The sequence below is a fragment of the Rattus rattus genome, chromosome 5 (genome assembly GCF_011064425.1).
Source record: "Rattus rattus isolate New Zealand chromosome 5, Rrattus_CSIRO_v1, whole genome shotgun sequence".
In the NCBI taxonomy this organism is placed as follows: Eukaryota; Metazoa; Chordata; class Mammalia; order Rodentia; family Muridae; genus Rattus; species Rattus rattus.
Window position 1 is genome coordinate 131020215 of NC_046158.1, and position 27981 is coordinate 131048195.

The 27981-nt window shown below is 38.3% G+C and overlaps 1 protein-coding gene across 1 annotated transcript; it reads right to left on the reverse strand.

Annotated features, from left to right (window-relative positions):
• Positions 1-850: 850 nt before the first annotated feature.
• Rad21l1 (RAD21 cohesin complex component like 1) lies at positions 851-27763 on the reverse strand. Its single transcript, XM_032902392.1, has 14 exons — positions 27654-27763; positions 25577-25752; positions 25090-25219; positions 22566-22659; positions 20581-20687; positions 16942-17112; positions 14889-14981; positions 13940-14053; positions 11807-12033; positions 11298-11394; positions 10268-10392; positions 8286-8375; positions 5979-6056; positions 851-1569 (listed from the first exon to the last, which is right to left on the reverse strand). Exons 2-14 carry the CDS (start codon positions 25718-25720, stop codon positions 1381-1383), a joined length of 1659 nt encoding a protein of 552 aa, XP_032758283.1. The 5' UTR covers positions 25721-25752; positions 27654-27763; the 3' UTR covers positions 851-1380.
• Between the last annotated feature and the right edge of the window lie 218 nt (positions 27764-27981).

A 27981-nucleotide genomic window follows, 5' to 3' on the forward strand; every position in this document is an offset into this window, starting at 1 on the left:
TTATTTAAAGAAAAATTGGGTTAAAATGAAAACAGGTACAAAAATATTATAAAGCCTAAAAGCGTGGTGGCACATACCTTCACACAGCAATTAGGAGGTAAAGACAGGTAATCTCTGTGAGTTCAAGGCCAGCCTGGTCTACAATAAAGTTCCAGGCTACATAGTGAGACCCTGTATCAATAAACAAACAAAATCACAAGTAAATTGAAGCTCTTATATTTTATTAAATGCAAAGTGGTATAACCTCTGGCAAATAATTTGTTATAAAGTTAAATATACATTTATATATGACTCAGAAATGCTATTCTTACAGAAATAAACACTTATATGTATAAAACTACATATGCTTGCATCTCTGTAATAATAAAATTGGAAATATTTAAAGTCTTTTAATAGATAAAAGCAGGCAACAGAATACTATCAGCCTTTGATAGGAGCAAAATACCGACATATGAAAGAATTTGGTTGCATATGAAGAAATGCAACTGAGTCAAAGAAACCAGTTTCAGAAGGTTATATGCTATATAATTCCATTTATATAACATTCCCAACTAGACAAAAGTGTAGTCATGGAGAATAGAAGCTAGCTATAGAACAGGGGAACTTCCACAAGGTGATAACCCAAAATAATTTCTTAAAAGATGATATGACTATGTCTAGATTATGATATGTGTGTGTTTTTTTTTTTTTTTTTTTTTTGGAGCTGGGGATCGAACCCAGGGCCTTGCGCTTCCTAGGCAAGCGCTCTACCACTGAGCTAAATCCCCAACCCCGATATGTGTGTGTTTAAATATATATATTAGATCTGTATACCAAAAATCAAAAAACATTTTTATTAATTTAAAAATAAAAATATTTAAAATAATTCTGCTATTTGCATCTTATAGTTAAATATATATGTATATATTCAAAGAGGCTCTTTATAATTGGGTATTAGATTAAAACCCAGGGAATTAGGCACTATCAGTGATACAAAGTAGCTCAAATAAACTAATATCTACACGTAAGACAATATCAACCATTCATTAGCCCCACAAACTTTAGTAACCCAACGTAAAGCAGTGTTTTAGAAATAGCCTTGAATGTTTCCTGGAGGTATTTTATAATGTATCCTACACACAACCTAAATGCAACATTCAGATCAGGGCAATGATAAATGACAGACATTCAAATCAGCTAGGTTAAAAAAAAAAAATACCTGTCTCCACATAGGCTTCCAACTCTGGCTGTGTTGGTTTTGACCTCCAGATAGAAAAAGGGAGGCCAGCCTGTCTATGAAATGGATGGCCATCAGCTGCTTCCAGATGGCTTCTGCATCAAACTGAAGAGTCTATACAGAAGTGTGAGCGATGGTGTGAACCTGCGTGCTGTGGACTCCTTTCATAGCTTATGGAACATTGGTCCCACTGTAGCTATAACATCTGCATAGGGAGCACTCTGGCTCAGCTCGATTGCCCGATGCTTCTTCAGGATGAGAAGAGTATAAAATTTGGCAGCTGCCTGTTTCCGGTCACTGTTTCTGCATAGCTTTATCAAACTAAAGAACTGCATTCCCATTTTGTTGAATTCCTAGGAAAATAAATAGAAAAGAGAAAAAAAGAAGAGGAACAAAATCCTTAGAGGCACAGCAGTCTGTGGATGTGTAATGAACAACAAATACTGCAATTTTCTTATAAGTAACTATTATATCCTTAAAAAGGGAAACAGAATGACTCCAATAAGCTTAAATAACAGGTCGCTGAGAGCAAACCCATTTAAATAAGCATTTCTTATGGAAAGTGGAATTAGTTTAGTATTTCAAGCAGGAAAAGACCCACAGGACTTTGTTGAGGACTCAGTTTTAATGACTAATCAGCCCATGCTTGTCTTCTCCTTAAAGCCATCAGAATAACCTTCAAGTCAATGTGGCAGTGTATTTGTAGGCTTCAGTGGCAGGGGCGTGGGAGCTCTCTAAACCTCACTGCGTACCTACTGGAAAATAAGCAACATACAATGTGGTATTGAGTTGTGGAGGAAGATAGCACCTTTAATGAAATTTAGGGTTTGGAATTGCATTCCTACAAATGTATAGTTTTTATTTAGCCAGAAATACTGGACCAAATACTTGCCAGTATCCCTATGCCTATCACCCTCCTTGGGTGATTGGAAGACATGTTTAGGAATGTCAATGCAAGTTTTTGACAGTATAAAGTACTTGCTCATTAATAGGGAAAATAATTCATTGTGCTTTTTCTCAACCACATGCATAGTCTAGCGTTATTAACCTTTCAAAAGTGGCATACCCAACCTTCATTTATTTCCTTCCTTGAGAGACAGGTGTGGATTATGTGGCCTTTTCCTCCCATGACAGCCTTTTTGACTTCAAAAATTCTAAAAACATTAACCAAATAAGAAAACAAAACAAGAAAGCCCTAAGGTGCCAGATATACAAGACAGAACACGTGTGCGTATTTCTGTTCCCTACAGAAACGTTTTTAAGTGAAGGCAAAGAAACAGATAACGAGAGAGAGAGAGAGAGAGAGAGAGAGAGAGAGAGAGAGAGAGAGAGAGAGAGAGAGAGAAATACAGCTGATCCACAGAATCGAGAAAGGTAAGCGTGGTGGCTTTATAGAAATGGTCCCCATAGACTCACATATTTGAATGCTTGGCCCATAGAGAGTGGCACTATTAGGAGGTGCCATCTTGTTTGAAGTAGCTGTGGCCCTGTTGGAGGAAGTGTGTCACTGTGGGGATGGGCTTTGAGGTTTCTGATATGCTCAGGGTATTCCTGGTGTGACACACAGTCTCCTTTGTTGTCTACAGATCAAGGTGTAGAACTCCCAGCTCCTCCTCTAGTACCATGTCTGCCTGGACACTGCCATGCTTCCCACCATGATAACGGATTAAACTCGTAATAAAACTGAAACTGTAAGCCAGACCTAATTAAATGTTTTCATTTGAAAGGTGCTTGGTGATAATGTCTCTTCACAGCAATAAAAACCCAAACTAAGACAGTAAGTATCTGCGAGAAAGTCAGCAGAGAACAGCCCAATCTGAGGTACAGAACCTGGTAAACTTGGGAACTGGAGTCATTAGAGCTCAGTGGTTAGGAATTGGGGTGAGATCAAAAGCACAAATGTACAAATCAGACCCTCTCTCAATGCAACAGCTCCACAGAGACCAGAGTCTACCCACACGCCGCAGGAGGCAAGAAGGTTCCATTTTTGCAAGTACCAACTACTGAGGCTTTGGACTTGGGACATGGATACTGAGGAGGGGAAACACATCAAACCACAAATAGGGACTAAGTGGTGCTCCACGATGTACAGGAAGATGGCCTGACTCTGTCCTGTTTGTCAACATGGGTAGAGGGAACATCTGGGAACTGCTTTCATCAGATTGACCTGGGGGCAGTCTGTAAGGCATTTTTTTTTTTTGGATTAATGAATGATATGGAAGGGTCCAGTCCACTGTGGGCACAGCCATCATTAAATATTTGAGTAAGAGTTCTAACATTAAAGAGCAAATAATAATAATAATAATAATAATAATAATAATAATAATAATAATAATAATATATTATATCAATATATTATAATACATTATATAATTAATATTTATTTTATCGAAATATAAAAATATTTAATTAATATTTTATTTAATTATTATAATATATTATAATAATTAATATTTATATTAATAAATATAGTTAATAAGAATATTATTATTAATATTAATTACAGAAAGAGAATAAAAGGCCAAAGAAAGCAATACAATCTTAAGCTAAAGTTTTTCACTATCAACACAAAAAGTGATCGGGATGACAGCAAATAAAGCACATTAGTGGTCGCTTGGGGAAGGGAGTGGGTCTCACACCATGGGAAGGAGGAGGTGAGGGAGTTTCAGGTAAGTTCATTATTTTGAGTGTGGAGATAGTTTTCATATGTGAAAATAATTGCAAATGCATTTACTAAGTAAACTAGGAAAAGTGAACAACACTTTAATATGTATAGTTTGTTACTTATCAACCATACCTCTGTAAAGACCTTTAAAAATTAAATAAAGATTGGGATTACATGAACCAAAATAGTCAATAATTTTAAAAACTAAACTAAAACAATAGCAAAACTTCAGACAACAAAAAACAAATTTTATCAAAAACTAAGGCACAAAGTTTTTAGACACAAAGTATCTTTAGAGACTATAAAAATACAAAGAAAAACATAGAGATGAAAATGTTTTATACAAAGGAATAAATAAGGAAGGACCATTATCTGATGTATAAACTCTCCAAGAAGAGAAAACAGACAACCAGCAAGAAGGAAGTCTAATTACAAACATTTTGTTTCTGGGTGTTTTGCCTGCATGCATGTTGTGCAGTGTGTGGTGCCTCTGGAGGACAGAAGAGGGCGTTCGACCCCCTGGACCTGGAGCTGCAGATGGCTGTAGGCTACCATGTAGATACTGGGAGTCAAATGAGGGTCCTCTGGAGGAGCAAGTGCTCTTAACCACTGAGCTATCTTTCCAGCACCAGAAAGTCCAAAATTTAAAAAGTCCTAGAATATAAAAATACTGATTAAAAATACTCAGTACAGGGCAATACAATAAACTTTAAACAAAACAAAAACCCCTCAGAGTGCCTCATCATGAAATTTCAGAGCATTGGGGGAAAAATGATCTAAGAGCTTCTAGAAAGAAAGTAAAGTTCACCAAGATGACCGTAAAACAGCACTGTTCCTGACTTCAAAAACAACATAAGAATCCTAGACATGTCACAAAACTTTATCAGCTAAAGTATTTTATATGTAGACACCAATCCAGCTCAATTAAAAATAAACAAAATTGCAGGTATTGTTTGTCAAGTTGCTATCTGCTATAGACCACATCGTGAGAAGTCATGAGGACAGTACTACAAGAAAGATTTCAGGTAAGAGGCCAAAGCACAGAAGAGAAACTAAGAAGAGCAGGAACTTCCCCTGTGTCTGGAGGAGACAGAGTCATGAGTATGAATGAGAGCAAGAGGAGGAGAAGCAAAAGGACCCTCTCAGGGGAATGGAGAATGATGGGTCGGTGGGTTTTATTACATTGCCAAGAACCTGGAGAAATATTTCTGGATAGTTACACAGACACCAAAGAAATCAAAGGAAGTAAAGGACTGGAGAGCTCAGTGGTTAAGAGAACTGGCTGTTCTTGCTGAGGGCCAGGCCCGTTCTCATGGAGGGTCACAACCATCTGGAACTCTCGTTTCGTGCACTCCAAAGTCTTCTGGCCTTTGCAAGCGCTGCATGCAAACTGCCCAGACATACATGCAGGAAAACACCCATGTATGTGTAATGTTTGAAAAAGAGGTAATAAGCCAAATAACACAACTATAACATTTAGATGAAAATAACTGTAATCACACTATGAAGCTTCAGTGAAAACTGATTTTTTACATAATCTTTGAAACAAAAACTGTTAGCCATCCTTTAATAACCTTATTCTTCTATATTTAACCCCAGGGATATTACTCAAAACCATTTCACGCCAGTGGACTTTTGTTGTCCTCAACAAAAACATAAAAAATGTTTTGTTTCCATAAATATCTAGATGCTCAAATTAATATTTATTTTTATTCTAAAAATAAAGGGCTAGGGAAATGGCTCACTGGATAAAGTGCTTGCTGTGCAAATATAAGGAGTGGAGTTCAGATCCGCTGCAGCACACAGCAATGCTGGCTAGGCCTGGTAACCCCAACACTCAGTAGTCAGAGGTAAGGGATCTCCAGGGCAAGCTCACTAGCTAGACCAGCTAGAATTAGCAAACTGAGCTCAGTGAGAGGCTCTGCCTCAGGAAATGAAGTGGAGAGTGACTGAGGAAGCTACTTCATATCAATTTCTGGCCTCCAATACACAAGTACCTGCACATACATGTATCCATCCTAGAATGGGCGCATACATGTGTATATACACTACATCTGCATACAGACAGTAAATGAATAAAATAAAATGCCATCTTACCCGTAACTCATTTAATGTTTGAAATAATCTTTGGTTCCATTTTTCTGCCTCAGTATTTTGCTTGCTGCCTGATGACTCCTGTTTGAATGATCAATAAATAGTTCACTTAAACAAATTTAATTGAATGTTTACTATTAACCAAGCATTGTATTAGCTACTAGAGAAACAAAACTGTAACACAGTCCTGCCAAAAAATGCATGCGTTGATGAAGAGAATGACAGAAATATAGGACGACTGTTGTTTAACAGTTTACTCGAGAGCAAAGTGTTCCGTTCTGCAGGAGAGCTAAGGAACCACACACATGCTCCTGTAAGTGACCCCAATAAACCCACGGGTTCCCTAAGCTAGACTTTGGTGATATCCGTGCTTTGGTCTATTGTGGGTTTCCTGTCTGGAGTGAGTTGGTGTCTCCCCAACAAAAGCTTTGTCACATAACAAAAACCTGTGCAACTCTGTACCTCGCCCCCATCACGTCTTCTGATGAGAAGATCAGAGGAGACTGTGCAGTCTCACTGCTGATGCAGCCCAGAGCTGTGCCTTTATGAACGTTGAAAAGTGAAGTTAGCAAAGTTGTAAGGCCCCTATCTGAGCTTAGCTGATGACATAAACACCCTTAAAAATGGCTTGAGACCCCTCAGATTTTGAGGTGCTTTGTCTGTGAATAGAGCTAATTCACTGCCTGTCCTGTCATGTGACTAGATTACTGCCTGTCCTGTCATGTGACTAGGTTACTGCCTGTCCTGTCATGTGACTAGATTACTGCCTGTCCTGTCATGTGACTAGATTACTGCCTGTCCTGTCATGTGACTAGATTACTGCCTGTCCTGTCATGTGACTAGGTTACTGCCTGTCCTGTCCTGTGACTAGGTTTACTCTTCTGTCTTTAAAGCTGAATCGCTCCAAAAGACAGCTCAGGATTAAAAACTTGAGTAGGAACCCTTTTAAAAGAATTTGGCCTAATCTCTTACAAACTACACCTTCTGAGCTGCGAATGAGATCTTGGCTCAGGGCGGGTATCAACCATAACACAACAAGCGGAACAGGCTGTGGATGAGATGTAGTTCTGACGTACTTCATCAGTTTTCCTAGGCCAGGTTGGCTGGTAATAAGCAATAGCAAACAAAACAAGGAAACAAATTAAGAATTCTTGCTGCCCTTGAAGAGGACCTGGTTTGGTTTCCCAGCACCGCATCAGGTAACTGACAACTTTCTGTAACCCCAGGCCTCTTCTGACCTCTTTAGTAACCTGTATGCACAAGGTGCCCGTACATTCACATAGGCATACACTCCTGCACATAAATAAATTTTAAAAAATCTAAAAAGTTAATGCTAGGACTTAATAGGTGATTTGATAGTATTTACTAAACAACTGGGGTAAGGTTCAAAGAAGTAACTCGGGCTGGAGAGATGGCACTAGCTGCTCTTGCAGAAAACCTGGGTTCAGCACCCACAGGTGGCTCACAGTCACCGTAACTGGGGTTTTGGGGGACCTAACACTCTCTTCTGGCCCCTTAGAGCATTAGGAATGTATGTGGTGTACTTTTATACTAGCAAAACACTCGTGAAAAAATTTAAATCTTTTAAAAAAATTTCTTTTTATATGTATATATCTTAAAAAAAAAAACACCAGAAAGAAACCAGGTAGTAATGCATCTGGAGTCAGTGAGTCAAATTTTTGGATTTGCTTTCGAAATGTGGCCCTTTGAGCAGACAAATTTTCATTATCTGACTTTATTTTTCATATTTTAATATATAAATATATTTTAAATATTTTTTTATAATTTAACACCAGAGATGAATAACTTGTGTAATTTGAACAACTATTAAAAAAGGAAAATGAGGGGGGGTTGGGGATTTGGCTCAGTGGTAGAGCGCTTGCCTAGCAAGCGCAAGGCCCTGGGTTCGGTCCCCAGCTCTGAAAAAAAGAAAAGAAAAAAAAAAAAAAAAAGGAAACCGATGCTATAGATGACAGAGCTGACTGTAATAACGACACTCTGACACCGTTTGAAAGCAAAGGCGTTAGAGGTCAGATTTCCGTGCGTATCAACTGCTGTCACAGTGTATTCTCTTTAACACTGCCCTTAATTTCATTGCCTATTCACTTTACATCCTGACCACGGCCACCTCTCCTCTCCGTCCAGTCCCACCCTCACACCCCCATCTCTCCGTTCCTCCTCGCCCTCTGAGAAGGGAAGCTTCCCATCCCCATGGGTACCATTCTGCCCTGGAATAAAATTATGTTAAACCTAAAAACAATTAATTAATTAAATATGAAAAAGTCACCTGAAGACTACAAATATACTTACCAATTCAGCTGGATGATTTTCTTGGGTCGAGGAGGCACTCACCAAAGAAAAGCCCTCAGCAGCTGGAGAAATCATTTCGAGGATGTCCTGCTAAAGATCAGAAATTACAGTAATTCTGTTAGTGGTTATAAAATTAACAGCTCGATTCGATTAAATGATTTATTAACAAATGACATTTCTCAAACTGCCTAAATATACTAACTATATTTTCAAATTTACTTTTCTGAGAAGCCCAAGATAATCAGTTTCTAATTTCTAATATTCTTTTTCTATATGACCCACACCTGAAGAACCCTGCACACTACTTCTGCATGTCTCCTCTCCACTGCGAGCCTCTCCTGATGGGCCCCTGAGACCACTTCCCTCTCAAGCATTTTGTTTAGCGGTTACTGAGGCCAATACCAGGATTCTGTGGCATGAAAGAAAAAACCAGAATGGGCGAGTAGAGGGGGTGAGAGTGAGGGCTGTGATGGGACTCTGCCACTAGAGTGGTCACTGAAGCAAATGCATACATACATACATACATACATACATACATACATACATACATACATACATACATACAATCCTCCAGAAGGTGAGCCAAAACAAGGAAAGGAGGATAATGTTAGGTCAGAAATGTGCTCTCTGCCATCTCCTCCTCAGTCCACTGCTCTAAGGCATTGGCCCCTTTCCCCCTAACCTGTCACTAATCCACTCCCCAGCGGCCGCCTCTGATCTCGAGTAAGTCAGAAACATTTCCTAATATACTTTCCTCACTTTTTTCAGCTTCAAATACTTTAGTAACTAGAAGGCATTGCTCTTTATTCTTTAGCATAAACACTTGAGAGCCGTATCATGCTCTCTTTTCAATATCTATGAATATTCTATATTTTAAATAATGTCAAATTCATAGTCACTGTATACAAAAATTGTTTTATGAGGTTTTAAAATGATCGATCAGAATCAGCATGTTCTGTCCCTCCAACTCACAATGTGCTCCCACGCTTTACTGTATTTCCTATTTCTTCACCATTTTGAAAACAAAGTAAGACTAGAACTGAAGATTAGGGCATAGACTAGGAGTAAAAGTGAAAAGAACTGGTTCAGCACATAGAAAAATATCTATTTTGCAAATAAGTAGTTGAGAAATGCAATGATTCTTTCCTTTCCCAAATCATAAATTAAACAAGTGTTCCTAATAAGAATTTCAGTAGCTGCATTCTAGGGAATTCTAGAAAATGCCCAAGCCCCCAAAATACAGCTAGCATGGCAACTCATGGCATCTGTATTCAGTCTATTATCGTCATCTAGCAAAGCCCGTCCTGTTTTCGTCTATCCTGGAACTCTTTCCTCCAGACACCCAGTTTCAATGTGGGTTAACTCTGAATTCCCTCAGTGGTTGTGATGAAGGCTTCTGCCTCCCAAGTTTCTCCCTTCCCTGTTTTTCTGGGAGTCTTTCTAACTGTGTGCCTTCCTGTATGTGTATTTTCTTACCCCAAACATGGCTTCTCTGTGTAGCCCTAGCTATTCTGGGACTCTATAGGCCAGGCTGGCTTCAAACTCATAGATCTACCTGACTCTACCCCAAATGCTTGGATTAAAGGCATGAGCCTCCACACCCAGCAGAGAAAAATATTTTAAAGCATAATTTTTCTGTTTGTGAATAATTATGCTTTTCAAATAAAAAAAACTGTCCTCAAAAAGATTTTAGTTTTCCTGTTTCTTCAGAGTGACAAAGTTATTTTGTTTTGGTCATAGACTTTTAGATAATCTTTCAAATTGAAGGTCAAGATAGTTGGGCATGTTATTCTTAGAAGAAAAAGATAGGTAAGAAACTATTTACAAGGATCTGGTGAGAGTTCCAAGGGACCACGAAACTCATGAAATGTAGGGGTCTCTATATAAAACCAGATTCAAACAAATCATCTATTATGTCACATAAAACATTTCAGTATGAAATTATGAATAATCACAAACATGATTCTGTCTGGTTAACTTACCTTAGAGTTAGTATTCCTGTTGATGTTCTCCTGAAAGCTACCCATAGATTCGTCAGTCACATCCTTCCCATCTTGGGGTTGACCTAACTCACTGTGGGAGTTTGGCTCTTCGACCACTGAGGGATCTTCATCATAAAGAAGGAAAGAAAATGTTACCAAAGTGCATTTCAAACTGATCTGGGATATGGCTATGCAAAAAAGAAAACTTCTGACCAGTCACTTGGAATCCAAGAATCTCAGTAAGGAGTGCGCGACTTTCTTACACTCCCCCAAGTCTCACATAATTTCTATCTTCCCTTCCCCTTCTCAGCTTCTACATCATTCCCGCTCCCCGTCATCTTCCGGCCATCCGTCCTCGTGCACTCTCACATATCCACTCAAAGACAGCAGGGTAGTGTAAGCTCATCATGGCGTGCGTACTCTGTAAATCCTAATGTCTTCAGAAATGGTCACTGGGAAGAGGAAGCTTATTCATCACACAGGTTTTATTACTTTATAACTGTCACAGCAACGAGTGATTATTAACAATCTGCCAACTTTATTTTAGGCAGGCAGACAGTGATCTCTGTCTCAGAGTAGTCGTGTTATTTAAGCACTAGCCTTATCACTATATATTTCAGGTTATTTTAAAATGACATTCTGCTAGGTTCAAAGGCTTTCTTTTAAAAGAATTTACAAATACTGCCTTTGGAGTGGAGGAGCTAAGAAAGAGAAAAGATGTATTTCATTTTCTGTACATGTGTGGAGAGGATACTGGGGATTAAACCTAGGGTCTCACATATTATAAGCATACATAGTTGGGTATGACATCAGGGTTGGCCTATATTTCTTCATTTCAGTAGTGCTGAGGCAGAAATGAACGTGAAAAGCAGAAAACTGCTCTACTAGGGTAATATTTTAACTTAAGATATTCTTCTATAGAGATAGCGGAAAATATAGATTTGAACCCAGTTTTCTTTCTGGAACATAAAATTCAATTTTTTGTTTATGCAACCTTCCCCTTGACATTAAGAGAACTACGAAGTCTCACCTAGAATGTGCTGGTTTCCCACTTTTTTCCTTAATGACTCCTTCAGTGTCAACTTTGCAAGTTTATAGTCCAAGGACAGGAAGCATTTTGCGAACAACTGTAACAACACGTTATATTCTCAATTTTATATTAAAGCAACTCAGTAAAGCACAAGCCCATACGCTAGAAAAGTAAAAGCTGCTCATAGACTCTTTTTTTTTTCAAGCTGGACATGGCAGTGCACACCTTTACTTTCAGTACTCAGGAGGCAGAGGCAGACACATCTCTGTATATTTGAGGCCAGCCTGGTCTACATGGTAAGTTCCAGGACAGCCAGAGCTACTTAGTGAGACTCTGTCTCTGGAAAAAGAAAAGAAAAATAAAAGCAAAAGCCATTCATATATATTTTTTAAACAAATTAAGTTTGAAAGCAAAGCTTTCTTTTTCCCACATGTCCAATTATGTTGTGAATGAAGAAATATTTATTTGTAAACAAATATCATATTCATGTAAAAGATGGAAACAATCACCATTTTCAAGTCTTCATTGATTAAATCCTGGGTAGCAGTTGACAGAAGTGTCTCCACTCCTCCCCTCTTCTTCCACATCATGAGTCTCTGCGTGGGGGGCGCGAGGTCCAGAACCATGAGAGTGTCCATGAAGGAAGTAAGCTGCTTATGCATAGTCTTGCTGCTTATCTCCTTGACGGGATCGATGAGCAACCTTCTCTTCTTCCTTTTCCTTCTATCAGCAATATCTAGAGAGAAGCAGGTGTACATGGACTTAGAAAGTTTTGTAAAATGATATTCTTGGCTAATAAATAATTTAAAAGTCACAGATAATCTGCAGGGCTGCAGTGGGAAGAAAATGAATATTTCTGTTCTCTGAAAACATGCTCCGTAAAGGTTTTGCCAAGCTGGAGCATCTGAGCAGTCAAGAGCTGATCCATTTTCAAGGCATTGCTTGAGGATGCTCAGCAGGGACTCTGTTCACTTGTAAGGGGGCAACTAAAGAAGCTCAGCAAAGGGGGAAGGGTCAAGAGCCTTTCTATTCGCTTTTAAATGTGTAAAAGGATGTTTCAAGATATTAGTGTGTATCTCTCTAGTGTACTTCACCTCCACACTGAACTTCATATATGAATTAAAAGTAGGCAGCTAATTCCATACCAGAGGTCAAGATTTTATTTAGTAAAGCTGAAAATACTATGAATTGAACTCGTTTTTAAGTTTCCACTCTCCCAAACTGGTCCTATGATTTGAATAGGATTAAATGTGATAGAGAATTCTCTAAGATTTCTTTCATGTTCTTCTTCTGTTTAATGCCCAATGCTATTACCTTGCTGGCAGCCCTCTATAGTGTTGTATGGATTGTTTACATATTGACAGAAGCCATCTAGGAAAGGCTATGGCAAGCAAGTGAGTTTCCTGGAGATGGCCACCATTTTGCATGGCTGCAATGGGTGCAATATGGAGAGGCACAGCCTCAGAGACTTTGTCCCAGGAATGCTTCTCGCTGCTGATGTGCCTTTCCCGCTACTATTACATAGCTTAGTGATTCCTGGGCATCAGCCCACTCTGTTGGGCAAATTTCTTGCAGGTCAACATGAAGATGAACTTTCATGAATTAATGCTGTTTAGATGAATTAATTACTTTATAGAATTCCTAATTTGATTCAAATAGTTTTAGAAAGAAAATGTGAGGAGATGGTTTTAGTTGTTTTGTCAGAAAAGCGTAATGAAGTTAGGATCAAGAATAGGGTGCACCCATCATAGAATAGTAAGTAAAGGCTGCATGATAAGGACTACAATGAGCTTTTGTAAATTACACTAGGAAGAGAAATGGGTCTGGGACAGATTTGTGATCAAGGAAAGACACTCACTCTAGGTCAAGTCCAAGGATGAAGCCACAGTGTGCACTATGAAAAAGCAAGGCCATGTGGAACTGTTGCTTTGAACTTATAATGAGCTTACAGAAGGAAACACTGCTCTGAACTTACTATAGATATCCTTCTATAATTCCCATTTGTGAAACATTTTATCTATGAGGTAATTTTACAAAGAACTTTTGTCTAGGAAAAGCTGAGAAAATAAACATAGTCTGGCTGTTGGGGCTCTGCTCCATCTACCAAATGTATATATGTATGTCTGTATGTATGTATATACATATATATGTAGGTATATGTGTATGCACATAAGTATGTATGTGCACTTGTAAAACTGATGAAGCAGGGAGTCAGGCTTGAACAGAGGGATTGAGAGAGAGAGAGAGAGAGAGAGAGAGAGAGAGAGAGAGAGAGAGAGAGAGAACACACACACTCAAGTGTATACCTGAGCCTCTTGTCTGGAGAAGTGTGTGTGTGTATGTATGTGGGGGGCTTCAGCCAAAGAGAAAAGAGCCCAAGTAACTACACTTTTTTCTTAATCCTTTGATGATATTTAAGCAGGGGTTAAACTGCCAGAAGCCAGTAGCTTTTTGGCCCTGGATTAGCAAGAAAGAGTTAGATTGCCAGATGTAAGTAACTTTAGGTCCCTATTGCTGACTCCATACCCCCTTTGCTGTCTTCCTTGGGAAACGGGATGCTGGGTCAGCCCCCACCAGCATATCTCAAAACAATTAAGATATCAGGGCACCAAACATAAAAATAAAAACATGAAATCTCTTACCTAAACCATCAATTGGGTCAAGAGTAAATCCTTCTTCTTCATTTGATATTAATGTTATTTCATTTATTTTTTCATCTTCAGGTATATAGTGGTCATCTGAACTACCTGGTTCAACTAATAAAGGCACCATAAAAGAAAAAAAACAAAAATATAGGACTATGCTACACATTAGAAGAGAATATGAGAAATAAAGAATTGTTGAGGACACATTGCTAGCTGGGATGGTACATAAATTCTTAGAATCATGAATGTTAACATAGGCAAAGAGGTTCAGTAACAATGATCTGGGCCCTACAACATTAGAATGTCAAGTAATATCACCCTCTTTTTCATATGAAATATCTCAGGCTGGGCTACATCACAGCAGAAATGAAAACAAAAATATTTTCCAATATAAATGTCTACAACAACCAAAACATTTATGCTCACTTGAACCATCAACGGATTTACAAAGAACCGTAGCTAAGTTTTGATTGCCATAATTTTTATATTTCTAATTTTGATTACTGTGCTAGAAAGCAAATATAATATCAAACACTGAGGAAAAACAAAAATGGGGTTAAGTAGGCTTTAAATACTTAAGGAAAATTTTCTATCTTAAAGGCCTTAATTTATCTGAGATTCTCTGATAAGAATTTCAAGTAGAAGAAAATATGCTCAATTGAAAAATTTATAATTTCTCTCCAATTATTTATTAATGGTGATAATTTCTCTTTCCATATAGCATATATTACTTTTTATGATTTGAAAGCATACTACTTGGGAGGAATAAATGTGATCTATGAAAGCCAGCCCTGGTTAACGACCTTTTCAGAATCTAACTTCCTGGGCTATAACTGAATATGAAGGACAGTGTTCTCCATTGCAGTCCTGCTGAAACTAACAAGTTCCGAAACTTGATTTGAACATCAGCATCTGTACATTTTATATGCAGAAGACTCCAACATACCCATCACACTACTGGGAAGCTCAGGGGGCAGAAAATCTTCTTTGTTCAAGTATGTGTCTTCGAAAAAGGTATTCTCATCTTGCAATAGATGGTCTTTAAAAGCATAAACAAATATTTTTATTTGTTAAACATTTACTAGCATTATTTCACATAAGACACTTTACTGCAGCTTCTTAAACTATTTGTTTCTACTCCATATGGGGGTCACATAACTGAATTAGGAAGGGTAGCGTGATGTGAAGGTTCTGGCCACAGGGAGAACCAATCAACCATCAAATGTATTCTGGCAGTGCTCACCCCTGCTTCACTGCACCACTTTACAGTGGCCTTGGGTCTGGACACACAATGTGCACTTTGCACTATGTGTGCTAACATGTGTCATACAATGCCATGAACACGGTCTGAAATATCTTGGCACAGATTCAAAATTACTGTATGTTATGAATTTCACTGTTTTTACTATGTGTACAACATTTTCTGTTCCAACAGAAGCATAATGACTTACTTACAGTAAATACATTTAATACTTCCCTATCATATCTCCTCGTAAATAGCACATTCTTAGATTATAACTAAACATACTTATATCATCTTGTATGACTACTTATGCAAAGCAGTGTTACAAACTCAGCATTACAAATTCTAAAATTGAAATATTGGTAAACTTTGAAAACACTGAAAAGACTCTACATCCTGCAGCATCAATCGTTTAGCCAAGACTTAGTTTGGCTTAATGTAAGAAAACAAGCATTGGGGTTGGGGATTTAGCTCAGTGGTAGAGCGCTTGCCTAGCAAACGCAAGGCCCTGGGTTCGGTCCCCAGCTCCGAAAAAAAGAAAAAGAAAAAAAAAAGAAAAGAAAACAAGCATCACCTCCATTTCATGTGTACTTATTTTAACAAGGGGTAAAATGATATAGTATACTAAGTAATTGTTTCAGAATACATCTCTTTAATTTATTTTTCAGTTAATACTTGGTTTGTATAGAAATTTTAAAACATTTTAAATATATTTTTAAATTTCATGTGTCTGGGTGTTTGCTTGTATATATGTCTGCACCACATGCACGCAGTGCCCACAGAAGACAGAAGGCGACTTTGGATTTCCTCGATCTGGAGTTACAGAAGGTTGTGAGCCTTAATGTGGGTGCTGGGAACTGAACCCAGGACCTCTGAAAGAGCAATCAGTGCTCTTAACCACTGATCTCTCTCTCTCTCCAACCCTTTGTATACATTTTTTATAAACCTATATACCCAGGACCATGTAGGAATTTCTTGGGCAAAAGGATGTTGTGGATGGAAAAAGTTTAGGAAGCCCTGGGTTTACAGGAGGGATAACCACACTTCTATCTCTGACCCTCTTCTCTTCTTTTCCCTACTCTCTCTCTCTCTCTCTCTCTCTCTCTCTCTCTCTCTCTCTCTCTCTCTCTCTCTCTCTCTCTGAGACAAGTTTCATTATGTAGGATACTGACCTAGAACTCCTTACATAGTCTAGGCTGGCCTTAAACTCATGATTCTTCTGCCTTAGCTTCCCAAATGCTAAGATTACAGGAATGAGCTGCTCTGCCTGACTGTTAACTAGACTTTTAATGCAAAATGGAAAAAATCTGTAAATGTACTTCAGATTAATTAATAATCTTTAAAATACATACTTTTGTTTTCTCAGTGTCTCTCCAAATTATGTATTTATACAAATATTGTAATTTAAATATAAAATGCTACAATAAGAATACAAGAATATCTATTTCAGAATTTGTATTAAAGAAGACATTACCAATACATAATATAGTAGATTTTGTATACTAATCTCATTTCTCCTTTCAAAAAATCAAGAATACAAATAAAAATAGGCAGGAATTAATAGCTTCCATAGAAATGTGTTTAAACAGATGACTATTAATTTAGGCCTAGTCTAAAAATACTTAGACTTTGAAAACATAATGTGAAAAATAAGTTGGCTTACAAGCACTAAAAATTCAATTTGATGTAACAAAACAGATGCTTTACAGTGATTTGATTAAAATAAATATTTAATTTTTATGGACAGAAAGCATACCAATCATTTCTCCTGCAGCCCCTTCGTCTCCAAACCCATCTCCATTGTCAAAGAACAAAGATTTTTCCTCAGTGAAGCTTCCAGAACTATGCTCAACTACAAGACCACTGGAGTTCATCAATATGTTGTCATCAAAGAAGCTATGTCTTCTGAGGAGTTCAGGTTCATCCCCTATATAAATGCACATCATTAGTGTCAAGCTAATCATACAAACATATACTTTCAGAGTTAGAGGAAACAGATACTATCTAGTATAGCTCATCCTATTCTATAAGGAAAATAAAAGCTTTAAAATTATTGAAATATCTGATAGAAGACACATAGACTAGATTTCAAGTTTAATATTCTCCTAATACAATAGGAAAAATGCCAGAGCATTTAGTAATTATAGTTATGACATAGTTTAATTATATCCTGGAAGGTCAAAATGCTGTGGGACTAAATTTATTCCCCATACACTGTGTTGGTCACATTCTGTTTAACCACATATTATTTCATATCATTTCATATAGACAACTGCTTCAACAGTTTATGCCTAACAAGAATTTGGGACCTAGGGCTACAAAGAGAAATTCTACCTCAAAAAGAAAGATATGTTAAAATATTAAGGAATTGGGTTCTAATATCCATTCAGTAAATATTTATAGAATATACTAGAAGTTGGAGATGGAATACTAAAAAGAACACAGGCAGTCAGCCAACACTAACCCAGCACTTAGTTAATTATATTATGTAGCAGAAGACATGATTCTCATTGCACAAATAAGAAAACATCATGAAAGGCTTGAAGCCAGATAGTTTGTCATTAGGTTATACTGATAGCTACAGAGGACCCAGAGTTGGCTCTGGCATGTTCTTTCTACTCTTTGGATTTTAAAATCATTATGTCCATGATTTCGAACCCTTGAGATCAGATGTTGATCTTCTCTCCCTTCCAGTAACCCATGTTAATTGTTATACAGCAAAAATCATGAAGCACCACCCATATTGAATATCCGTATAGACATACATCACACTGGATTAAGGATTTGCTAAATGGACTAAATGACAGTTTAGGAAAGAATTAAGAACATGTTTAAATCATTCAGGTGCAGCTCTCTCCTAAAATGAAAACAAGCCTTAGTCAATCTGAGAACAACACTTAGAAACAAGACACTAAGTTCTGAGTGTTCAACATTTCAAGAGTCTGAGGGTAAACTGATTATTCGCTGCACAGTTAATTCCAGTACTCGGAAAGTGCAGCAAGCCAATCTGAGTAACAGGTAAGACTGGGTTAAGCAGTGAGACAGACAGACTGACTGTCTGTCTGTCTGTCTATCCATCCACCCAGAGATTACAGAGAAGAAATAATAAGAACCTTCAATTTTATATTGTAATCTAGGACAGAAAATATTAATATGAACTATTTCTTAAGGTTCAAAGAGAAAAATCACATACTGTTGGAGGGAACAAAAAGAATAATAAAAAATCAAACCTGTGATATTGCCATCAGGATCACAACTTTACAGACAGGGCCATGAGGCTCAGCTAGGTCATCTGCTGAGTATACACAAACTGATCGACAAAGTCCAGATTCAAACCTAGGCCTACTGATAGACTAAAATGTTTGTCCGTTGATTTGAGTGATGGAAGGTAGAAAATGTGAACAACTATGCTGCACTGGGTAGATGGTAAAACATATGCTTCAGTAGAGGAAAATGCCTATAAGGCTAAAACAAAACAAATAGAGGAGCAGTGAATTGGTAGAGGGCACCGAGGAGAGGCAAAGGAATTTCAGGGGTTTGATATAGTCACAGGTGCTTAGGCAGAGGACTGATAGGTGAACAACCAAAGAGCTTAAAGACAAGTACTCTTCCAGGGAAGAAAATAGAGGGTGATTTTTCAGGAGGGTAGTATAACGCTGCAGTTAAGAAGTAGAAAGAAGAGATAAGAGACAGTTCAAAAGTTTTTTTTTTTAAATTAATCAGTGGCTCATGCCTTTAATTCCAGTACTCAGGAGGCAGAGACAGGAGGATCTCTGTGAGTTCAAGACCAGCCTTGTCTATTAAAGGAGTCCCAGGACAGCCAGTGCTGTTACACAGAGAAACCCTGCCTCAAAAAAACCAAACCAAACCCAACCCAACCCAACCCAACCCAACCCAACCCAACCAAATAACGACAACAGCGCAGCAGCAACAACAACATACCAATCAGCACTACTCTGAAGCTGACAGAAAATGTAGTTTCATATCTAACAAAAAATAATATTTAACCCCCTGGTATGGTGATGCATACCTGTAATCTGAATACTTGGAGGCTGAGAAAGGAGTGTTGTTGCAAACTGTAGGCTAGCCTGGAATACACAGCCAAATACCAGGCTTGCCAAGAACTTAAAAAAGTTTTATAATAATTCAGCAAAATAATTACATATATATTTATAACTATAGACTTGAATTTTTATTTCTGATTTTTTAATCTTCTAACCATTCACTTTCAAATCTAATAATTGACTCAGTTTATACAAATACAGCACAAATTGGAAATTGACAACAGGTGTCCTTCACCACAGATTAAGACACCCGACAGATAGCAAGCACTATAGAGGGGACAGGACAGGAAACGGAGGTCAGCGATGTAGCTCAGGCATTACTTGCATGACTCCACATCCCTGTCCCAAAACAAGTTTAGGCCATCTTCCTATGGCCAATGCTTTGAACACTGAACGAATATCAAAGATAAACACAGCATTCTCATGAACCTTGTAAAGCAATACAAAAATTATGTAACTATGACATGAGACAAAAGCTAGAAGTAATAGTTGGGTTACACTGTATCACTTCATTTTAAAATACCTATGCCTAGTCAGGCATCCCAGCACTCAGGAGGCAGAGGCAGGCAGATCTCTGTGAGTTTAAGGCCAGCCTGACCTACTAAGTGAGTTCCAGGACAGCCAGGATTGTTACACAGAGAAAACAACAAAAACCCCACGAATTAAAAAACCCAATCAAAACAAACCAAAAACCATATGCCTTACCAAAACATAGTTTAACATTTCAAAAAAAATCATTTCATGTTTGATAATCAAACTGTATGTTATTACTGTGGTAGCATTTCTCCTTCCTCACTCTCAAGCTGACTTAAATCTGTTATAACCATCAAACGTTGAAGAAAATATATTTGAAGAAATTTTATGAGCATACACACACGTGCGCACACACACGCACACACACACACACACACACACACACACAAACTATACCAACTGTTAATTTGGATGTCTCCTTTGAGAGCAGAAACTGCTTTTCTTTTTTAAGGGAGACAGGCTCTTACTATAAAGAACTAGCTGGGATTATAGGCATTTGCCATCACCCAGAACTTATATCTTTAAATTTAGTACTGTTCTTGTCTATTAGAGCATCTGGTATATAAGAAATTTAAGAAGTAGAATTCATAAAAAATGGTTGCACAATGATAAAATAATTTCACCAGAAGACAGAGTATTAGCACCTAGAACAGACAAAAGAAAAGAAAACCATTTGCAGACTATTTTTATGCACGAGAACATCCATTCTATAGACACCTCTACTAACACTGTTTTCATACAAAAATGCAAATAAAACTGATGACATTTTACAATTTTAGTTTCTCAAGTAGTCTCACCAAAGCTCCCAGTTTGGAAAAGTAGATCAGTGCTATATTCTTCTCTAAGTGTGATTTCCTCTGGTCTACTTTGGTTCTGAGCAAGGGGCTCTGAAATATCAATATCACTATAGAGAAACATATTTAGGAAATACGTGAGAAGAACAATGTGGTTTTATAAGCTATTGAAAAAAACTTACAAGCAGATTACAATAAAAGTTTTTTGTTTATTTTTTCAGTAGTATTTTCCTGAGCATGAGCTGTCAGACACACATAGACACAAGTAGTGTTTGGGTTAATAAATCCAGTGGCGGTTTCCAGGCACTATCTTTCTTGTACATTTGAAAAATAGTCACCCTTGCTATGACTTGAATGTTTGAGTTCCCTCCAGGTCCAGATATTGAAAGCTGCTTCTGAGGGTGATGTTATTAAGAGATGAGCCTTTAAGAAGCAACCAGGTCATGAAGGCTCTGTTTTCATGAACAGAATTCATGTGTGGCCCTGCACTGTCATCTTGATCTTATACCAGGTAAGGATGTAGAAAGACGGCCTTCTATGAACCAGGAAGCAAAGACTCTGAATTTGTGGCATCTTAACTTTGGCCTTTCTTTGTCAGTGCTCTGACAAGAACTGGGTAATTTATAAACAGAAATTTATTGCACATGGGTCTGGAGTTTGGGAAGGCCAAGATCAAGGCATCACAGATTTAGTATCTAGTACGTGCCTATTCCCCATAGCCAACGCTTTTCTACTATCTGTAGATAATAGAACTGTAAGAACGCTTCCTTGGCCGCTTTTATAATGTCACTGACCCCATTAAGGAGGGCTCTCAGCTTTCAAAACCTTATCATGTTCAAAGGTTCCCATCATTTGTACCAACACCATGGGGATTAGGTTTCAACACATGAAATCAGAGAAACATACACATGAACTCAGACCCAAATTATGTTGTCCAAAAACCTCACTTCCTTCTCTCTCCTTCCTCAACCTTCATCCTTTAGTTATCCTGGTTTCAGTAAGGGGTTAGCTCCATTTTATGCCCCAAGTTAGTCATTATTTCTTTAGGGGTACATTTAATTAATAAACATCATATTTACTCTGCTTTCCATACATATCCATTAATTTGACTGCCACTGTTTAATTATGTATATTAATAAAGTGAAGTTTGAAAATTGGCCCAATACTACTTCATTCAGATTACTAAAATAATCTCACTAGTTTTCTTTTCTTTTCCCTTTATAGTGAAACAGCCAGAGGGAGCCTGCTGAGACCAAGTGAGATCTGGTCACTCCTCTATTCTCTATTGAAAACTCTTGTGCATACTCCTCTGGCAAGATAAAAACCCTATTGTAGCCTACAAACCCTATGTCACCTGCATCTCTTGCTCCTTCTCTGACCTCATTCCTTTACTCCTCAGTCTTTCTTTCATTCCACTTCATCTCACTTCCATTCCTGAACATGTCCAGTGGACTCTGTGCCTTTCCACTTGGTTCTCGGCCATTCCCTCTGAGACTTTTTAGTTCACTGGTTATTTCCATTAGAACATTCTTCTGTCTTGCTGTATAAGTTTACTCCCTTAGCTCCTCCAGGCTTGTGCTCTTACTTTATCAGAAAATCCTTCCCTGACAATCGTATTATTTATATTTATTTATTTGTCTCAATATTTATCTTCATATTGCATGTTTACTTGTTATTATCTATTATACTAATGAAAATATAAGATCCATTAGGCTAGGAACTGTTTTATTCATTGGTATCTCTTCACTGCCTAGAACTGTGCCTACTGTACGAAAGGCATTTATTTAACTAATATTTACTAGATGAACATTTACTGCCAATACTACAAACAACATTCAATCAAGGAGACATTTTTGGTTTTGTACTTTGGAATTTCTACAATTTAAGCCTTTGTCGTTTGTGCTTGTTCAGTTGTTTTCTAACTGAAGTTGCCTTCATCAAATCTGAATATGAAAACAATAAAACATCAAGAAAGCAAACTAATTTACTTTGTATTGTAGATGTCAAAATCATGAAATTCTTCTGGTAATGTGATAGTGTTGTAAGCTGCTTCAAAATTCTCTTTGGGGAGGTCAACCAGTCCTGAAAACAATGAAAAAGAAACACAATAATCAGTGGTTCCTTATGAAACATTAAACTTCCAATAAATCTTTATCATCTCTCATGGGCTTCCCTATATCCACTCCTGCCCCTCAGCATCCTGGGTTTTTTTTTTTTTTTTTTTTTGGGAAGTATCCATAGTAACAGTCATCAAAAGTAATGAGATCAGATAGTTCTCATGCTTAAAGATTTAAGCGTGAATAAATTAACTCTGTAGCCCTACACTCTATGGAGACTCTCCTCCACCATTAGACTCCACATACATTCTAGCCTTTTTGTTCCCTGAAAAGGGCAAATATTTCTTTTCCACCTCGAGACATTTGTACCTGTAGATTCATTTGCCTATATTGCATACATATGTATATGAGTACTTCTCATTTTCCAAGTGTGAGTTTGACTTCTATCCCCTCACAAAGGTTTTCTCCAACTATCCTGGAAAATGAACTCTCGGTATTTTCTGTTGTAGATCTTGCTTCCTTTACAGCACGATTACTAATGGGCTCAGTGGCACATGCCTTTAATCTCAGCATGCCCACGATCTGTAATTATTGTAGCAAGTTTTTAAAATATTTTCATTATCCAATTTCCTCATCTGACTGAAAAAGACCTATTTATCTTGCTTGTCTTTGTATTTCAAAGCCTAACATCAATCATGTCAAGCACAAAGCATGAGTCAATAAATATTTATGATATACATATATAATAAATGAGCATGTAAAACATAGTGCATAAAAAGTCTACCTAAAGACTTAAAAACTATTTTAAATGAGAAAGATTAAAAAAAGAGTTATCAGTGGAGTCCATGAATGTTGATGGAGGGATGGTATATGAAAGGCACTAACACAAGTGCTGTAAGAGCTTAGAGAAATGTATACGATAAAGATGCCTCCTTTAGGGAGCTTGAAGACTAGTGATGGAGGAAAGGCCTTTATCTAGGGAATAGAAAATGATGCGTGTGTACATTTTAAATTTTAGGCACTATATTTGTAACACATATTAAAAAAACCCAACACTGAAGAATGTCTAGGAATTTTGATAATACTTCATAATTACTATGCAATTTAAGATCCTCAAGAATTCTGTTTACATTTTGTCAATAATTTTGTTCTCATAAAGTAAAAGAACAGGTATGGCAAACTAAATGACCCATTAAAAATAAGCGTATCAGTTTCTTGGGTAGAAAAGGGGACACGGGGGTTGGGGATTTAGCTCAGTGGTAGAGCAAGGCCCTGGGTTCGGTCAGCTCCAGAAAAAAAAAGAAAAGAAAAGAAAAGGGGACAGGTATCAGGTATTGGGTGGGAAAAGGACTGAAGCCCCTCAGACCAGCAGAAAGAATGAAAACAGGCAATCTTGGGACGTACAAGATGGAGGAACCCTCCGGAATGTACCAGGGACCTGGGAGGTGAGAGACTCTCAGGACTCAAAGGGAGAGACCTTAGATGAAATGCCCTACAGTGGAGAGAGGGAACTTGCAAAGCCCACCTCCAGCAGAAAGACAGGGCATCCAGTGAGAGATAGGGTTTACAGTCCATAGTCAAAACTCTGACCCATACTTATTCCTGTCTGAAAGAACTGCAGAGACAAAAATGGAGAAGAGCCTGAGGAAAAGAAGGTCCAGCAACAGGCCCAAAGTGGGATCCAGCTCAAGGGGAGGCCCCAAGGACTGACACCATTACTGAGGCTATGGAGTGTTAACAAAAAAGGAAGCTATCAAGACTGCCCTACGAAATACCCAACAAGAAGCTGAAAGAGTCAGAGGCAGATATTTACAACCAACCAATGGACAGAAGCTGCTGACCCCTGTGGTTGAATTAGGGAAAAGCTGGAAGAAACGGAGGAGGAGGGCAACCCTGTAGGAGGACCAGCAGTCTCAATTAACCAAACCAACCAGGCAGCATACACCAGCTGATATGAGGCCCCCAACACATAGACAGCAGAGGACTGCTGGGTCTGGGTTCAGTCAGAGAAGATGCACCTAACCCTCAAGAGACTGGAGGCTCCAGGGAATGGAGAGGGGGTGGGGGGGACATCCTCATGGAGACTGGGTGGGGAGGAGGTATGAGATATGGAATAGTCAAAGAGTGGACCCAGAGAGGGATAAAATCTGGAGTGTAAAAAAAGGATTAAATAAAATTTAAAAAAGTATATCAGTTTCTTATACAATTGTGATGACTTTAAGTATATTTTATATTAATACAGAAATCATAACAAGTTTGGAAGTATAACTATTTCCTACAAACACGGGAAAAGAACGAGGGAAAGACTATATCTTCATGGAATCTTAAGATTCAGCCAAAATGAAGTTTATATTCATTATATTCACCTGAAATTACAGTATGCTCCCAATAAAAGAGACCAGCCAACATGAAAATCCAAAGAGAATCAAGACACAAAATAACATTGCGTGTATACCTGGGCGAAATGTCATCTTCATTTTAAGAAATGCTTCACTGCAATCTGCTAAAAGGTATTTTGCCTTCCTGTTGTAGATTCGAACGACTCCCAGAAGAAGGTGTCCTGAAGTTCGGAGTGCAATTTTCACCTTTGTATGATTTTTTAAAAAACATTAGAAAAATAAAAATTAGGCTTGTAATCCTGTTCTTTGAAAATTACGAAAATTATAATTTCTCTTCAAGAAGCAAGTGTTATATTCTTACTAAAGTAAACCACCTTTTAACTCACCATATAAAATAATTTACTTTTATTTTTGCGTATTCAGCAAAGCCATGAAAGCTTTAGCAAAGCTTCACTTAAATGCTATAGTAGAGTGCCTTTGTGCAGACTATAATTTTGGGGATAATAAAAAGTTTTGAGAAGCAAAACTGTCTTGGAAACATGTTTTAATTTTTCTACAGCAGCCATGGTTAATATAGATTATCATTTTTAATCAGAAACATACCTTAGGTGAAATAATTTTTTGAATAGTTATCTCTAGATTACACTCAAACACATGGGCCTTTGTGAGTTTCTTCTCCCAGTGAGCTGCAAGCCATATTTTGGCCAGTGGCCCTCGTTTACTCATAAGCACATGAGTGTAGAACATGTTGCCTGTATTCCTTAGTTGTATTTAAGGAACTAGAGAGAACACAAAACAAATGTCTTCAATTTGATAAGAAAACCTTTTTGGTGTTCTTTTACTGCGATAAAAACTTACCATTAATTCTACAGAATAATACTCAAATTATCTCCTAACACAATGTTATTAAATTTCTCATTAAAAAGGGGATGTTATTTATAGTATTATTAAAAGTAAGGATAAAACTCTGTCTAGAAACTTGTGAACCACACTCAATTTAAATGTATTCAATAAGATCAATTGACCTCCTGTTTTCTATACAGAGAATATAATTTATCTTCTTATTAACAGTAAAATAAGTACATAAAGGTTTCTAGGGAGATAAGGGAGTTAGAAACAGGAAAGAACAATAGAAAAAAGTAAACAAAACTAAGGTCATCTGTTTCCTAAGAATTAAGAATTTGATGTTGGATCATTAATTTATATCCAGGGTTACAACCACATTTTTCTCTTTAGGATGCTAAATATTATGTACTGATTATTATTATTATTATTACTACTATTATTGTTGTCGTCATCGTTGTTGTTGCTATTGGTATTGTTATTAGGTTGTTTATAGACAAAGGTTGTCTGGATGCCCTGAACTTCCTGCTTCTGCTTCCAAGTGCTAGGATTACACATATGTACCCCATGCCTGGCTATAAATATATTAATGTTGAAATTAAAATGGCAGAATTCCAAAGAGCTACAAAGTTTAAAGAAAGGAAAGAAACTACAGAAAAATAATCAAAAGTCAGGAAAGAAACCATTATTGAATTCTAATATTTTGGAGCAAGGCTCTTAGGATTTCTGCTTAACACAAAAGACAGGAAATAAACGGATATTTCTACAACCTGTACTACTGATGGCAAAATAATGCTCTATTTCGAAGGAAAAAATGAGGAGAGATATCATATCACTTTGACTTTTGGAAAACAAATTATTACTTTCATATGTCCCGTGAAACTGCCACCACAGAACTAGCTTTTTTTTCCTACTGAATGTTTTGGTAAAAGGGAATACTGAGCCAAAATGGAGACAAACCTAAAGTCAGCCACAGAATTAAAAACGTAGGTCAACTTGGATCAATGGCCATTTCCACTGCAAGAATCAAGTAAAGGTTACACAATCCACCAAACCACAGTCCGTAGAGAAACACTTTGCTACTGGCTATGGCTTGTGCCCTACGATGGCTCGACTTCCTTTTTCTGCCTTGGAATTAACTCCACACCTAACTTAAGAAAAATGCCTCCAACTGTGAGGCAGTTTAAAAAAAATTTTTTTGGTACTAGATTAAAAGAATAAATAAAAATTTAAAAGCCAATTCTGGAGACTTTGGTTTACTGTGTATATATTCATCGCTCACGGCCCTCCCCCGAATCCACGGATTCCCCATTCTCCTCCCACCAATACCCAGATTCTCCAGGGGCGCAGGGTTAGTTCTTCAGAGATTACTTCACGAAAGAGAAGGCCAAGCCACGGAAGGCAGAGCAGGGGATGGACTGATTCCTGGAAACCCATCCAGGGAAGGGAAGAAAGGGAAGGGAAGGCCTGGAGGTGTGACCTGGGAGGTGACAAGGGGCCTTGCAAGGGAGCCTGATGGCTAAGAGTCTGAGGTGAAGGTAGGGGCCTGAGGGGAGGGGTATGAAGGCCTCAGAAGAGAGCATGAGATTGAGGGGAGGGTCTGGGACGGAGAGGCTGAGAGCCAAGCCGCAGCCAGGGATGCTGGGGATGTGGCAGGAAGGTCTGCGCAGTGACATGCTCCCCACAGACATCACGCTCTGTGGGAAACCCAGGCTACAGACCCGCAGAACCAGGTCCGCTCCTAGAGTGGGCCTCGGGGGCTTGATGCCAGGAGCTGAGAGAACACTGAGACATCAGGCATGGCGCAAGGGTCCCTGAAATCACCCAATCCGCCTACCACTTCCTGGCCTCGCGGACAGGCCGCACAGCACCCTGCTTTCAGTGTGGAGTCCACGAGTTGTGAAGCCACGTGCGTGTGAGGGTCCCAGACGCAAGTCTCCTGAAGCTGCTGGCTGCGGGGCTGTGGGCTGTGAGAGGGAACAAGCACGTGACGGGGCGGGGGCGTGAAGGGTGGGGCGGGGCTGAGTAGTGAGGAGTGTGCTGTTTGGAGGAGAGGTTGGAGGGGCGCGGTGTGGAGGGGCGGGGCAAGCTGTGAGGGGCGTGGTGTGGGGGGGCGGAGCGTGAGATGTTGTGGTTTGGAGTTAGAGAGGTTAAGGCTGCAGGAG

Coding starts and splice junctions, on each gene's coding strand:
- Rad21l1 (XM_032902392.1), bottom strand. CDS start 25,720: ATGTTCTACACTCATGTGCTTATGAGTAAACGAGGGCCACTGGCCAAA. Junction 22,660..25,089: donor GAAGATGACATTTCGCCCAG/GTATACACGCAA, acceptor CATTGTTTTCAG/GACTGGTTGACCTCCCCAAA. Junction 14,054..14,888: donor GCTTCCCAGTAGTGTGATGG/GTATGTTGGAGT, acceptor TGCCTTTATTAG/TTGAACCAGGTAGTTCAGAT.